At 40.1% G+C, this 15819-nt stretch overlaps 1 protein-coding gene across 1 annotated transcript in view; it reads left to right on the forward strand.

The window, feature by feature from the left end:
* Nucleotides 1–14629, forward strand: part of and1 (actinodin1) — a 15629-nt gene extending 1000 nt beyond the window's left edge. Inside the window, exons 2-6 of the mRNA XM_088322848.1 lie at nucleotides 2746–2787; nucleotides 10552–10697; nucleotides 10762–11157; nucleotides 12009–12236; nucleotides 13313–14629. Of these exons, the coding sequence (XP_088178974.1) occupies nucleotides 2746–2787; nucleotides 10552–10697; nucleotides 10762–11157; nucleotides 12009–12236; nucleotides 13313–14272 (1772 nt within the window). The 3' untranslated portion in view covers nucleotides 14273–14629. The remainder of the gene's footprint in view (nucleotides 1–2745; nucleotides 2788–10551; nucleotides 10698–10761; nucleotides 11158–12008; nucleotides 12237–13312) is intronic.
* The last annotated feature ends 1190 nt before the right edge of the window (nucleotides 14630–15819 follow it).

Consider the following 15819-nt stretch of genomic DNA (forward strand, 5'->3'; position numbering starts at 1 on the left):
TATACAGTGCATCCGGAAAGTATTCACAGCGCTTCACTTTTTCCACATTTTGTTATGTTACAGCCTCATTCCAAATTGTATTAATTTAATCTCTTATCTCAAAATTCTACACAAAATACTCTATTGTGACAATGTGAAAAAGTTTTTTTTTTTTTTTTACTATTTTTGAATTTATTTAAAATAGAAGACTAAGAAATCTCATTTACATAAGTATTCACAGCCTTTGCCATGAAGCTCAAAATTGAGCTCAGGTGCATCTTTTTTCCACTGATCATCCTTGAGATCTTTCTACAGCTTACTGGGAGTCCACCTGCAGTAAATTCAGTTGATTGGACATGATTTGGAAAGGCACACACCTGTCCAACAGTTGAGTGTGCATGTCAGAGCACAGACACCAAGCATGAAGTCAAAAGAACTGTCTGTAGACCTGCGAGACAGGATTGTCTTGAGGCACAAATCTGGGGAAGGATACAGAAAAAAATATGCTGCTTTGAAGGTCCCAATGAGCACAGTGGCCTCCATTATTCGTAAATGGAAGACATTTGGAACCACCAGGACTCTTCCTAGAGCTGGCCGGCCTTCTAAACTGAAAGATTGGCTTCAGAACCACTCCGTGAATGTCCTGGAGTGGCCCAGCCAGAGTCCAGACTTGAATCCGATCGAACATCTCTGGAGAGATCTGAAAATGGCTGAGCACAAACGTCTCCCATCCAACCTGATTGAGCTTGAGACCAAAGAAGAATGGGCAAAACTGCCTAAATATAGGTGTGCTAAACTTGTTGGATCATATTTAAAAAGACTTGAGGCTGTATTTGCTGCCAAAGGTGGAGCAACAAAGTATTAAGCAAAGGCTGTGAATACTTATGTAAATGTGATTTCTTAGTTTTCTATTTTTAATGAATTCAAAAAAAGTAAAAAAAAAAATCTTTTTCACATTGTCATTATGGAGTATTTTGTGTAGAATTTTGAGATAAGAGATTAAATTAATACAATTTGGAATGAGGCTGTAACATAACCAAATGTGGAAAAAGTGAAGCGCTGTGAATACTTTCCGGATGCACTGTGTATATATATATATATATATATATATATATATATATATATTAAAAAAATTCTTTTTTTTTTTTTTTTTTTTCAAAATTTAGGGTCCCCGACGTTAATGTTTTCCATGAAAAGTCACACTTTTTTAAAAATGAGTTTCAAAAACAAATAAAAAGTATCACAGACCCCTTGGCTGTCTGAGTCCTACGAGCACCACTTCCTGTGTGTTGGGTAAGTACAACCTGGCAGCACCCATTCCTCTCCAGGACGGTTTTAAGGTATGTGGTTTGCTTCCCCACAGATAGTACTAGATTCGATGTTACCAGTAGCAGGAGAAGCCTGGGGGTGCTTCGGGAGTATGGGGTACCGCACAGTCTTATCCGGGCTGTGCGCTTCCTGCAATTAAGAGAGTAGAATTAGAGTTAATTGATTAACTATTAATTAAACAAATGATTTGTTCATCTTTTTATTGATTTGTTTTATGGGAAATGATATTTTAATTCCAAGTAATTGGTTTTACAAAATGAATGAGCAAAAAATATGCATTGGGTGGATTAGCTCTGGAGGTGGAGCGCTTGTCTTGGGATTAAGAGGTCCAAGGTTTGATTACCGGCTCCTCCGTGTTATATGTCGAAGTGTCCTTCGACACTAAATCCCTAATTCCCCCAATAGGCAGGTAGGAACCTTGCATGGCTGAATCCCGATTGATGTGTGTGTGTGTGAATGGGTAAGTGTGAAGCACATTGTAAAGTCCTTTGGGAGGTCTTCATTGACTTGCAAAACGTTATATAAATGCATTTACCATTTTTTGCTAGCTTTCTGCCTACCTTTTTAGCTTTGTAGCTAGCTATCTTTCTACCTTTTTAGCTATTAAGCAAGCTAACTTTTTACATTTCTTCTGCATGCTAGCTACTGAAAACATTACTTTTTTGCTAGTTATCAATCTACATTTTGGCCTCCTTTTAGCTAAGTATCTTTTTATTTTTTTTAGCTTTCTATGGCTTTTTCCCCATTAGGTATTTGGCTTCCTTTTAGTTTTTTTACGAGTTTACCTGTACAGCTAACTATCAAGCCATCTTTTTAGCTACCGAATTTGGCAAGCCATTTAGCTAAAATTATATTTAAGAAAATTCATATCAAAGTGGGTGCCATTTTCACTTATAAGGAACTAAAAGTAGCTTAATGCTTGAAAAGGGTTTGAGACCCCTGCCCTAGTGGCTCCCTGGCGCTTTTCCAACAAACCACGGCCCAAACAACTTCGCCCAAGTAGAATACCTGACAATGGCAAGCCCGGGCCATTAGGTATTGTAAGTGCTAAAATCAAAAATAACATTGATTGATTTGACGAATGTATATGTCAAACACAAATTAAAGCTCTATTTGTTGTGCTCCTTGGACTGGATGTCGATGTCCTCGTCCTCCTCCTCTCCTTCTGGAAGGCATTAACACCTTTTCCCGACTGAGATGAAAGAAAAGCTGAATGTGCTCTTTTTTCCCGTGCATAAGCGCTTTCACAGCTTTAAAAGCTCAGCATGCGGTTTGATGTTACGAGTGCATCTATAAAATGTACAAAGGCTCTCCCTCAGAAAAACGCCAGCGGGTGCAGTGGAGAGAACACCGTGCAGCCCCTAGTGTATTTAATCAGGAATGTGCCTCTGTCGTCCTCAGCGTTTACTGACCTTCTCCCTTTTCATGTGTTTGCAGCTCACGCCTTGGCCGGACCCGTTGCCAAACACAAAGCGGACGGTAAAAAATACTTTTTAGCAAGGGTCGGGAACCTGTGGCTCCCGAGCTCTTTTTATGAGTACATATGGCTCTGAGAAAAAATTCTACTCAAGCAGATCTAATCTATAGTCTTCTGAATCTGACAAGCACGGACTCGAGTCTATAGCGCACATAGGTGACGTAGCACTCATATATAGAATGGTTCGGTCCAGTATTGACCTTTTGCACGTGACTTCACATTGCCTTCTCTGGCAGAATCAGAGCCATGACGGACGGCAAGGAGCTCTTGAGTGCACGGTAGTTGAATCGGTAGTTGAGTTGAAAAAAATACCAATAACCACCAGAGAAGAATATAAGCACCACTTTTTACCATGGTTATTTATTGCTGTGCGGTGAGCAAGGTTCTAAACCGAGGCACAACACTGTCAGGCTGGCAGCCCTCAAGTATTCCAGGATTTGCAGTGGGGCGGCAGTAGCTCAGGAGGTAGAGCGTTCGTCCTGGGATCAAGGGATCCTAGTTCGAATCCCGGCTCGTCCGTGTTACATGTCGAAGTGTCCTTGGGTAAGACACTGAACCCCTAATACCCCCAATAAGCAGGTTAGCGCCTTACATGGCTGCAAGGCCGCTATTGGGAAATGTGGAGCACACTGTAAAGCGCTTTGGGAAGTCATTGACTTGAAAAGCGCTATATAAATGCAGATCATTTCATTTCATTTTTTTTTAAGCCCTTAGAGACTAATTGTGATTAAGGGCTATACAAATAAATAAATGACTTAACCATTTTTACAAGGTACCTTTTGATGTATTTCCTAGCAATTTTATGTCAAGTGTACAAGTTACATCAAAGCTTCTTTTATTGTGATTAACCAGGGATTTAAATGGAAATTTTACAAATATCACATGTATTTAAAACTGCTATGTGCTCTACCATAAAGTTTACACTAAAATGAACTGCCAAATTATCAATGAATTAAAAGAGAGACGAACATTTAGAAGAGAAAATGTCAATGTAAAACCCCAAAGTAAATGTTTTCTAATTGCTGAACTGATTTCTATACAAGGTGCCTTTCTGTTCTTTTACATTCTCCCAAAAATGCAGATACAAAGTCGTTTCAGTAACTTTTGCACGAGTGCAGACTGGATGATTTGTTTAATTGTGTGAATATGTCAGGAGGAAAAAGGTATGGGTTGGTAGTTAGCCTTGCTAATGCTATTCTCAGTTTCTCTAAAAAGTGCCCTTTGTGCTTTCAGGCAAGGTGAGCCCAATACAACATTGGTTTGACTAGTCGTTGCCAATGGTATTAAATAGTATAGCTGTTTTTGTTGTTGTTGTCTACTGGCCTCGTCCACTGCCGTCTCGTGGTTAAGTCAAGTGTGTGCAAAGGGTCAATATAATGGGCCTACTCCCAAGACACACCACAAGAAATGATGCTTCAAAGACACTAGTGGTTAAGGGATACAACTCCCCAACCTACTGACCCACTACAGTTTATTGTCAAGGTGTCACACCAACAGACCCTGTTTTGGCTGTTGGTCGCAAAGAAATCCTTGTTATGGAAGCTCATTTAACAATTTACGGTCACAGTTGAGAAACTTTACAATAGAAACCCTGAGAGAAATTGTATTCACACAGAAACGCCAACCAAGCACACAATTTGATTGGGTGAGCAATAGAGGTGGGCAGAGCTATGTACACATCACACTTCTGTCTGCACCAAAGGTAAGCAGGTCAGTATCCTCGTTTGCAGTATTTTTTGACATTTTTACAAAAGAGCTCCTCTTTCACCTTGTTTTGAAACCATTATTTACGAAAAAAATGAAGATCAAAATGAGCCTCAATGATATGAAGTAATTGCTGGAGAGAGACAAGTTTAAAGTGGTATATTTGTTGATATAAGACACATGCTCTGGCATTATTCTTATTTCATAAATTTTGTCAAATCATCGAACGACACATAGTGAAATAAAATGCGCTGAAAATTTTGATTTTGTCTTGAGAGCGAGTTTGGTGGTTTTGCTGAAATTTTTCTTAAAGTCCCAGTGCGTAATATTTGACTAGAGGATGGCACTGTGTTGTCTGGTGCGAGCGAGGGCCAGTGCCACAGAGCACAGTGTGGCAACAGGATGCCGGACAAACACGGCGGCGACCTAAGTTGGTATTCCACAGTATAAAATAAGTACAAATTTCTCAATCTATGATTTTTTGATAAAAATTAACATTGGTATGATAGTTAATGTAATTTTGCTTGGTATTTAAATCAATGTGGTTTTATTTTAATGAGAGATTTTTGTACCACTAGGATGCACTAATCATTACACACTGTCCCTTTAAAATATAAAGTGTAGCTCTCTCAAAAAAAAAACATATTTTTCTATTATGGCTCTTGGGTCAAAAAGGTTCTCCAACCCTGTTTTACACCATTATGCAGGGGTCAAAAACCTTTTTAACCCAAAGTGCCATAAAATAAAGATATGTTGATTTTTCTTTTTTTCTTTAGAAAGAGAGCCACAGCCTATATTTTAAGACAAAAATCAACAAAACTGTCAAACACGCTCTCCAGACAACAGCTAATTTTTCAGCACATTTTATTTAATTGCGTGACGTTTGAATACATTTTTGAAATGATGATAATGCAAGAGCCTTTGTTCCTTGTCAATATAAATCATCGGTCTCCAACCTTTTTTAAGAGGCAAGCTATTTTTTGTTACTAATTAGCGCAAAGGGCACCCACTTTGATATGAAAATAGCTAGATGGCTTGCTAAGATGCTAAACTGTAGCTTGATAGTTAGAATAGTAAACAGATACAAAACGGAATGGGAGCTAGATAGCTAGCTAAAAGAGTAAAAACCCATCAAGAAAGCTAGCTAGAAGGGAGCCCAAGCTAAAAATTGCTTGATAACGAGCAAAAAAGGAAAAATGTTAGCTAGTTATCATGCAAAAAAAGTAAAAGGCTAGCTAGATAGCTTGCTTAATTGCCTAAGTGGGCTAAATAGCTAGTTGAAAGAGCAAAAACCCATTGAAATAGTCTGATAGAAAGCTAGATAGCTAGCTAGAAAGGATCCCAAACTTTAGCTTGATAACAAGAAAAAAAACGTAAAAATGTTGGCTAGATAGCATGCAAAAAAGGAACAAACTAGCTAGATAGCTTTCTGAATAGCTTAAAGGTGTCTTGATAGTTAGCTAGAAAGTTGAAAAACAAAAAGGGAGCTAAATAGCTAGCTAAAAGAGAAAACTCTATTCTAAATAGCCAGATCGAAAGCTAAAAACTACTGTAAGCTAGATAGCTAGGAAGGAGCCCGAAATTTATCTTGATAACTAGCAAAAAAGGTCAAATGTTAGCTTGGTAGCATGCAAAGAAATGTAAGAAGCTAGCTAGATAGTTTGCTAAATAGCTTACAGGTAGCTTGATAGTTAATTACGAAGGTAAAAAAATAAAAAGAAGCCAAATAGCTAAAAAGCCAAACAGAGACACGAAAGCTGGGGGGAATCGGAGAGGAGGCGGACTTGCTAACACGAGGTGGTGTATCCCTGGATTTTCACAAAGAAAAGATTTCCATCTGCCGCAGGGATGTCGAACTTTTGGACTAGCGTGACATCATCCACTCCGCTACAAGCACCCCTAGGGCATCATGTTAATCTGTTAATAAACAACGGGGTAGACTGCTGGAAGTGTGAATTTTGAATTTCCCTTCGGGGATGAATAAAGTATCTATCTATCTATCTATCTATCTATCTATCTATCTATCTATCTATCTATCTATCTATCTATCTATCTATCTATCTATCTATCTATCTATCTATCTATCTATCTATCTATCTATCTATCTATCTATCTATCTATCTATCTATCTATCTATCTATCTATCTATCTATCTATCTATCTATCTATCTATCTATCTATCTATCTATCTATCTCTCTCTCTCTCTCTGTCTCTCTCTCTCTCTCTCTCTCTCTCTCTCTCTCTCTCTCTCTCTCTCTATCTAAATAGCCGTCTAAAAAACAGCAGTTTTTGCTCAAACCCATCTAAACAGTCAGATAGAAAGCTAAAAAAAGCTAGATAGCTAGCTGGAAAGGAGGCCAAAATTTTGCTTGATATCTAGCCAAAAGGGTCAAATGTTAGCTAGATAGTATGCAAAACTGTAAAAAGCTAGATGGATAGCTTGGTAAATCGCTAAAAATGTAGCTTGATAGATGGAAAGGTAAAAAGGTTGGAAAAAAAACAGTAGGGAGCAAGATGGCTTGCTAAGAGCCATCTAAATAGCAGATAAAAAGCTAAAAAAGAGAGCTAGCAAGCTACAAAAGAGCCCCAAATTTACCTTGATAAGTGGCAACAAAAAGTATAATATTAGTTAGACAGCATAAAAACTGATGTAAAAAGCTCGCTAGATATCTTGCTAAAGAGCTAAGGTAGGAAGATAGCCAGATGCAAAGCAAAAAAGGTAGCAAAATAGCTAGATAAAAAACTGCACTTTATGTTCATTCGCTTTAAAAAAAAAACGTCAATCGGAATTTAGTTTGTTGAATTCCCTGAAAAATTAATCAATAAAAACACGAATACATAAGTTTAATACACAAATAGATTCCCATTCAATTTTCGAAATTAATTGCTTAAAGATAATTATCAATAGTTGAATATATATTTTTTTGCCTATGAATTGGAATTTATTTGAATTTCTAAACTAACAACGTATCATATAACTATGTTATTACCAGGTTAATTATTAAAAATAGGGGTTAAATAGACTCTGTCAACTAACAAAAAATAATTTTACTAGATAATAACAATGACCAAGCACTCGTGAGCTATTTTCAGAACAGGTGCGCAGGCACCTCAACCGTCCGTAGGGGGCACACTGGTTCCTGCGGGCACTACATTGGAGACCCCTGATATAAATACACCAATCAAAATTTGTCTACTTCCTGCAGTAACTTAAGAGTATTGAGTCTTATTTTTACCATTATATTTCTTCTGAATATTGGTTTCAAAACAGAGAGGCAAGCAAAGTTTTTTTGTAAAAATGCCACAAAATACTGCAAAAGATAAGGATACCAATATATTTGGAGAGAAGCAAGTTCTTGCGCTATGTGTGCATAGCTCAGCCCATTTTTACCTCTCACCCAATTAAATTGCTCTGGATGCTCTCCTAACATTTATGGGTGTCTACAGTTTGTTCTGTGGCTTTTCATCGTAAAGTATCTCAACAATTAACATACCGTATTCCGGACTATAGAGCGCACCTGATTATAAGCCGCACCCACCACATTTTAAGAGGAAAACCGCTTTTGTACTTACACAAGCCGCACCTGTATATAAGCCGCATGCGCCCACATCGAATCATGTAACACAATCACAAAATTAATCCAAACCCGACTTTGAGTCCCGCGATTGTAACTGAATATAAAGTACACAGTCCAAAAACCACAGCCGGCAAAATGAACGGAAAATGATACCGGTACTTAAAGTTTGATGCAGACCTGCAGAGTACGGGTCCCGTTGAAAATGATCCAAGGAAAAAAAATGTATATTTCCAAATGTAAGGGTGGGAAAAATATATTTGCACTATTGTCCGCCACGTCCACAAACAGGTCTCACCTTTACTCCACTTCCCGTCAGCCCGCGTTGTTTTCGCCCCTTCTTTTTGATTCGCCTGTGGAAAACATATCAGAATAAGTCTCTAAAATAAATACATTACAAAAATATACAGTTGCAAATACATATTATACATGGTTACACATATTTACAAAGAAAGACGGTACACCGAGAGAGTTTTCAAAGCTTTAATGATAATATTATAATATAATATAACTTTCATCCCAAACCGTGCCTGTGAAGGGTCTGTTAAAAAAAAAAATACCGTACATGTAGAAACCACGGTAAACCGTCCTCATCTTCCTCCTTATAGCTGACGTCATCAAAGTCGTCTTCCTTCAGTATGGGAAAGAGACTTTGTCATATAGACGTCGTCCCACGCTCCCTTATTCAAAAACACGCTAGCAACACGCTCGCAAAGTAAAGTTTACGTGCAGTAGCTCTGTTTCCTTCTTTATCGGACTGCTCGATTGCGATTAGCTTACAAGCTGCGTCATGTGCCTTTGTTTTAGCAATTTGCAAGATGAGGATATGTCTACGCTAATTTAATTTGTGCACAAGCTAAGAAGTTGCAGTCTTCCTCGGCGCATATATTCCACCGGTCTAAATCTTACATTTTGTACTCGAGCGCCGCTGGCGGCTGTTAAAAAATTACATGAATTGGCCGCATCACTGAATAAGCCGCAGGGTTGAATGTTTGGGAAAAAAGTAGTGGCTTATAGTCCGGAATTTACGGTACTTTGTTCAATGAGCTGCCTTAGAAAAGAGCCATGACAGGGTCTGTTGGTGTGACACCATGATTGCAAACTGTAGTTGAGACTATGCCCTATTTTTGACCTGGACTGAACCCTTTGAACTATCAATGCTGCTTTGGCTTCTTTTAGTTTACAGACGTCAATCCTCAGTTCACATTTGGAATGATTCTGGAAAATAACAAAGATTTCCATTTATTCCCTAGCCAGATGTACCATGAAAGCGACCCATAGGTTCTCGGCCCAGCTCTAATTGAACATTGATGTCCAAAGCCATCAATGAGTTCAAACATCGCCAATATAAAAACAAAAATAAATTAGACTAGCAATGGGCAATTTCATGAAATTGCATGTGAAACAATTTGGTTGAAGTATTGGAGACACGATTTGATAAATAGGAATACAGTAGAATAATTTTAAATAAATTGAAAAAGTTATATCAAAGATTTGAATCATGGACAAAAATTTGAAATACTGAAATTACAGTAAAGAATAAAGCACATATTGTGAAATGCCAGAGAGTACTAAAAAATGGGCTGAAAATTACTAAAAAGTAATAGTAAAAAAAAAAGATACAAAAGGCATTTGTGAAAGAAGTGAAAAAAATACCGAAAAATAACAAAAATCAGTTAAAACTATGTGTTAGATACTGAAAATTTATAAATATTACCGATAAGTGTGAAAAGATACTGGAATGTATGTAGTTAAAAGTTATAAAATGTAGCCATTTTGGTCCTCACCGAACAGACGACACTGGAGAACACCCTTGATCAGGCCGATGTCATCTGAGCTGCAAAAAGCGATGGAAGTGGGGCTGGACACATGGGCTCACCTGGTTTGGATCGGGCTCTTAAGGGTCACTCTTGGTGCACTTCTAATTCCAAACTGAACAAAAAAATGCATGTTTAACACAGGTTTTACACGTTATATTATAATAATAATAATAATTTCCTTTGTATTGTCATTCTTTGTAACAATGTACACAGAACGAAATGTCGATACACCTGACCCGTTGTATATTGTTCGGAGATGAGAAGTGTGTGAAAAGAACAACATTTTATAAACTGTAAACCACTGTAAATATCGTGATTAAGTAATGCGGTAATTTTTTTAATGGATTAACAAATGATTGTAATAATGATGTAAGATATGATGCTTCATTGAAGAAGCGTACAAAGTTTTTTAGGGGACGGGCCCTGGCTTCAACCTGTCATCCCATTTTTCACTTCAGGTGATTTGTTCATTCTGTGATATAATATTTGTTGTCACATGACTGAAAAGAACAAATAAACGAGATGAATTGAAATTGTCATAAAAAAAGTATTCAAATAATAAAGTACTAAATAGTATTAAGATAATGGTAAAAGTAGCAGTAAAGCTAGTGGTAAAGAAATAACATGTTGCCAGTTTGTATCAAGACCAACTTTGTCGTCTCTCAGCCGGGGAAAGCATCCGGACCATGGCGGAGGCTGCTGTGTCCCACCGGAGGCTGATCCGAAACCGCCGGAACATCAGCTGGTACAAGCAACACTCAGACTTCTGGAGCTGGTACAAGTACTTCACCGACAATGGCAACCAGGAGGCGGTAAGCTACCGGCAGTAACGTCCTCAAACTGAACCCGCCGCTTAAACGGAGATTCTGGTTTCAGGTTCAGGAACTGGATCGCATTTACCTGACCTACCTCCAGAACAAGAACCGCGCCGAAGGCCGGCACTCCTACAAAGCCTACCTACGCCACCTGGGTGAGATTTACAAGTCCTGCGCCGATTCGGACGACCCCAACTGCGTAGCGTCCTACACCACCAGGCCCAAACCCGAGACCCCCAAACCGGCCCTTTTAAAAACCTGCGATCCCACCAAAGACGCCTACTGCCTCTACGCCGCCCTGATGGCTGGAAAGATTCCCTACGTGCCCCTAGTGATGCAAGCCCAGGACCCCATCAAGTCCCCTGCCCCTCTTTTTGTACGGTCTACCACCTCGACCAAAGACCCCCAGCCTGCCCCACACTACTACGCCCCGGCTGCGGTTTCTTTCCTTTCCAAGGTATGTCGCCTTGCAAAAGTTTAGGGTCAGTTAGAATTGGCATGATTTTTTTAAAGACACCAGATAACACTAAGTTAATGGTAACATGGTAATTGACTGTTTTAGCTATAAATGTCACATATGTTATACATTATCAACATAAGTGTATAGAGACCTATTTCCAGCAACCAGCAATGCCGTTTTCTAATCATCCAATGTGTTTACTTATTGGATTAGAAGGCTAAGAAAACCCTTGTGTACTTAGATTAGCACAGCTGAAAACAGTCTAGCTGGTTAGGCGAGGTATAAAACTGACCTTGCTTTAAGCTTGTCCATTATCATTAGCATCACATTTGGGGATGTGATTAAACTGGCTAAAAATATAACTTTTGTGTAAAACCCAAAATTCTAGTGTTGTTCTAAGAAATGAAGGCTATTTTATGCGAGGAATTGCAAAGACATTTCAGATCTCCTAAAACAGTGTGTACTACTCCCTTAAGAGAACAGCAAAAACAGGCTCTAACTAGAATAGAATGAGAAGAAGCAATGTTATTTTGCCCATATTAATCCCTTAGTTTTGTTGGCCAGTCTCAGATAGGGTTTTTTTTTGCCACTCGACCTGATGTTCAGAATCTCGGAGTCGCCTCTTCACTGTAGATGTTGACACTGTTTAACAATGTCACTAGTTGAGGACATCTATGGCATCTATTTCTCAAACTGGAGACTAATGTACAACTTGTTTGATAGATATGTGTGACTTTTTCATGAAAAACTTTTTTTTCTGGCTGACTCCAAACTTTTGAACCGTAATGCATACCGCTGGATTTTTACTCAGAGACCCCGAAAAAGAAAACCGAATTTTGTTCTTTCAGGATCAGAAGGCAGAGCTTCTGCGCATCTGCGGGGCTGAGGACGTAGAGTGCCTGCAGTATCACCTGAGTGCCGCCTATGGATACCCACCCACTGCCAAGGCCCCGCCCACTCCGGTGGTGGAGACGGCCCCGGCCAATCAATACCTGCAATACCCAACATGTGACCCCCTGCGGGACCCCTACTGCTCGTATGCTGCCTCTCTCGTGGTGAGTTCCTACAAAGGACCTATCCTGCTTTATGTAGATGTAAATATAGAATTAAAAAACTAGCTACAAATGTATGCCATAAAATTAAATGAACAAATACATACATGACATTAATGCAATATATTCATTCATTGATACACTTGATCTTTTATTTTGGTATGTATTTTGTCTCAACTAAATGCAGTTAAGAAAAAGACACTACAAAATACACGACAAAGTTTCAGGTTAACATTTAAGGTCATGACAAGATACACATTTGCATGACGAAATACACGACCAAATGCTCTATAAATATTCATCAAAATACATGACTAAACACACAAAATACTCGCCAGACTACACAACAAAATACTCGACGAACTACACGATAAATACATAATACTTGACCAAATAAATACTGAAATAAATACCAAAATAAATAAATGGCAAAATGCATAAATATTTAAATAAATTATATATTTTTTATATATTTAGATGGATAAATAGATAGATAGATACTTTATTCATCCCTGTAGGGAAATTCACACTTCCCGCAGTATCTTTGTGTTGAAAAATAAAATAATAATAAAATAAAATAAATAGAATACAGAAATACCCAATATAAGGTGTTGATATAGAGTATTTAAATAGTGCTACATAAAATACACACTGCAATAAAAATAGGGTAATATGCAAATGTAGGGGTGGGGTTTAATGTGGGCTTTTACTCCCCTGGGTGGAGTTAAAGAGCCTCATGGCATGTGGAAGAAATGATCTCCTCAGTCTGTCCGTGGAAAGAGACTGACAGCAGTCTGTCGCTGAAGCTGCTCTTCCGTTTGAAGATGATGCTCTGTAGTGGATGTGATGAAATGTCCATGATTGACCGCAGCCTTTTCAGTGCCCGTCTTTCAGCTACAGCTGTCAGGCTGTCCAGCTCTGTGTCCACAACAGAGCCCGCTTTCCTCACCAATTTATTAGGTATTACGTGATCTATTTGTGTACATTTATATGTATTTTTAACCATTCATTTATTCCTAAATTGAATTTATCTATAGCAGGATCAGTTCCCAGCAACAGACATATTATAAATTTACAATTGTGTTTTCCCTCAGAAACACCCATCGCCAGCCAGCGCCGGGTCTTGCAATCCCATTTTTGACAAGGGCTGCAACCCCCTGACCGCCACTAAATACGCCACACCCCCTGAGGCCTACAAACAAGAATCCAATGAGCAGGCGGCAGCCATACGAGTCCCGCCACCAGCCGCCGACTCCTACAGGGACCTGTACGGCATGTTTCGAGACACTAACCAAGCATTCAAGCCTTACGCTGCCTTCCGTCAGCCCGCCCCCCCTGCCAACGACCCCTACGCCATCCTGCGCCAAGCCGCGCCCCCTGCAAATGACCCCTACGATGTCCTGCGCCGATTAATGGCGCAGGCTCAGGTTAGCGATCCTCACACCGAGTCCGCCCCCAACAATCCCTTCTCCGCCATGCGAGACACTGCCCCCGAGTCCGACCCCAACGATCCCTTCTCCACCATGCAAGACTCCGCCCCCGGCACCACGCTCCGTCACAGCATCCGCCCACATACGCCCTTCTTCCCGCACACTTACGATGAGCCGATCAGGGAAGAGCGCCACCCCCTGGGGCCTCCTGGGAAAACCAAAGAAGGCTACGATTGCTTCATCGGCTATGACCGTGAGTGCTTCCCGCTTCAGCCGGCCGAGCCCTGGTCAGGCACCCACCGCCGCGTACCCTACCCTGCCGAGGCCTACGAGCCCCACCTGAACGCTGACGGCACCCGCAACGGGGTCTTGGAACCGACTGATCCACACTGCGACCCAGAATTCGACCACGACTGCCGCCTGCGCCGCATAGAGCCCGAGCAGCCCCGCCTCCAAGCCCCGCCCCAACAAGAAGCTGTAGAGCAGGACCTGTACGAGTCGGAGCCCTACCAGAGCGGGCAGGAGGAGCCTCAAATGGCCTCGACCCCTCAGAGGATGCCCCGCCTCCAGGACATCCTGAGGAGCTACAGCGATCACTTTCCTGAGAATGACGACTACCGCCAGAAGTAGCACGGACTCGTTGATAGATCCAAAAAACGCGAACTAAGAGCTAACCAGTGCTTAACTTCAAATTGACTTGTCTTTGCCCCGCCTTCTAGGCACTGGCCAATGATGTTTAAGATGTTTGTTTTTTCGGACAGATAGGGCTCTGGGAAGGTCTAATAAAAAGCTCTTGTTTTCATTTCTTTAGACCAGACAATCTTACATTACTACCATTCTATATTATTCATCCTCTGCATAGATTTTAATATCAGGCGGGCTTCAAATCATTGAAAAAGCTTGAATTTTCATGTTGTGTTTTTGAGGATTCAAAGGTGCTAGAAATTTTGAGTAGAGTGCTTAGAAATGCTTGAAATTGTTACCATGTTTCACAGCAATCTATATAATGAAAATAAAACTTTAAAAGAATAGGCATTCTTTGGATTGCACTGACCCTAAAGGGACAGTGTGTTATATTTTTTGCCCCCTAGTAATACAAAAAATGTTCGTAAAATCAAAGAGATGAGTTCTTTCAACTTTCCTTGTTGGGTCTATGTGAGACCAGATAGAAAAACTTAGCATAAATGAGAATTGATGCGGACCATGTTTTCTACAATAGTGGAGAAGCTAAGAAGCACGTGTATGGTGTGGGATTCTTGGTGCAAAAAATCATCACGGCCTCTATATTAGGATGTTGCCTAATCTCAAGCAGACTCATCACAATACGCCATAGTGCCTCACCGTTCAACATCACACTCAGCCAGGCCTATGCACCAACCTTAGAACACAGTGACAAATAAAATAAGGACTTTTATGCCCAGGTTGAATACATCCTGCAAGACGACCGGAATGCCCAAATTGGTATGAATGCTCATAGAAAGTGGACGAAAATATGTGGAACAAGCGCCAACCTACAAACCAATGAATGAGGACAACGGCTAGATAGCTACAATAACTTGGTGTAGGCAAACACCTTTGGCAGCCACAAGAACTCTATAAAATGGACATGACACCATCCAGATCGAATCCACCACAGTCAGGTCGACTACATCATAATTCCACAATGTTTAAAAAGTAGAATCAAGACAGCAAGCATGCATTTCCTGGAGCTGTTGTGGGAAGCGATCATAACCTGGTCATGATGAACTTCTGCGTTTGTCTCCACAGGGTCAAAAAGTCACAGAACCCATGGCTCAAGTTTGACCTTGAGCAACTGAAACACCAGAAGGTGGTCGAAAGCTTCCAGGCCTTTATTGGCAGGAAATTTGCTCCTCTGCTCCCCTTGGACGGAGATGTTGAAACCCAAACCAACAAGTTTCCAAAGACGGTAACTGAAGCAGCAAAAAAAATTGTAGAAAACACCGGAAGAAGTTGAAGCCGTGGGTTACAAACGAAATTCTCAAACAGTGGGACTTGAGGCGAGAACTAAATAAGAAAATAAACAGCCCTGGAGGAGGAGGACCAAAGTATAAAGAAGTCAACTAGAAAATTAAAAAAGCTTGAGAAGAAGCAAAGGAAAAATGGATCGAAGACCATGCTCGGTTTTTGAAGAATGCCTGCACTACGACAATTCAGAA

The sequence above is a fragment of the Urocampus carinirostris genome, chromosome 18, assembly GCF_059441175.1.
Source record: "Urocampus carinirostris isolate Australia breed hairy pipefish chromosome 18, RoL_Ucar_1.0, whole genome shotgun sequence".
NCBI lineage: Eukaryota > Metazoa > Chordata > Actinopteri > Syngnathiformes > Syngnathidae > Urocampus > Urocampus carinirostris.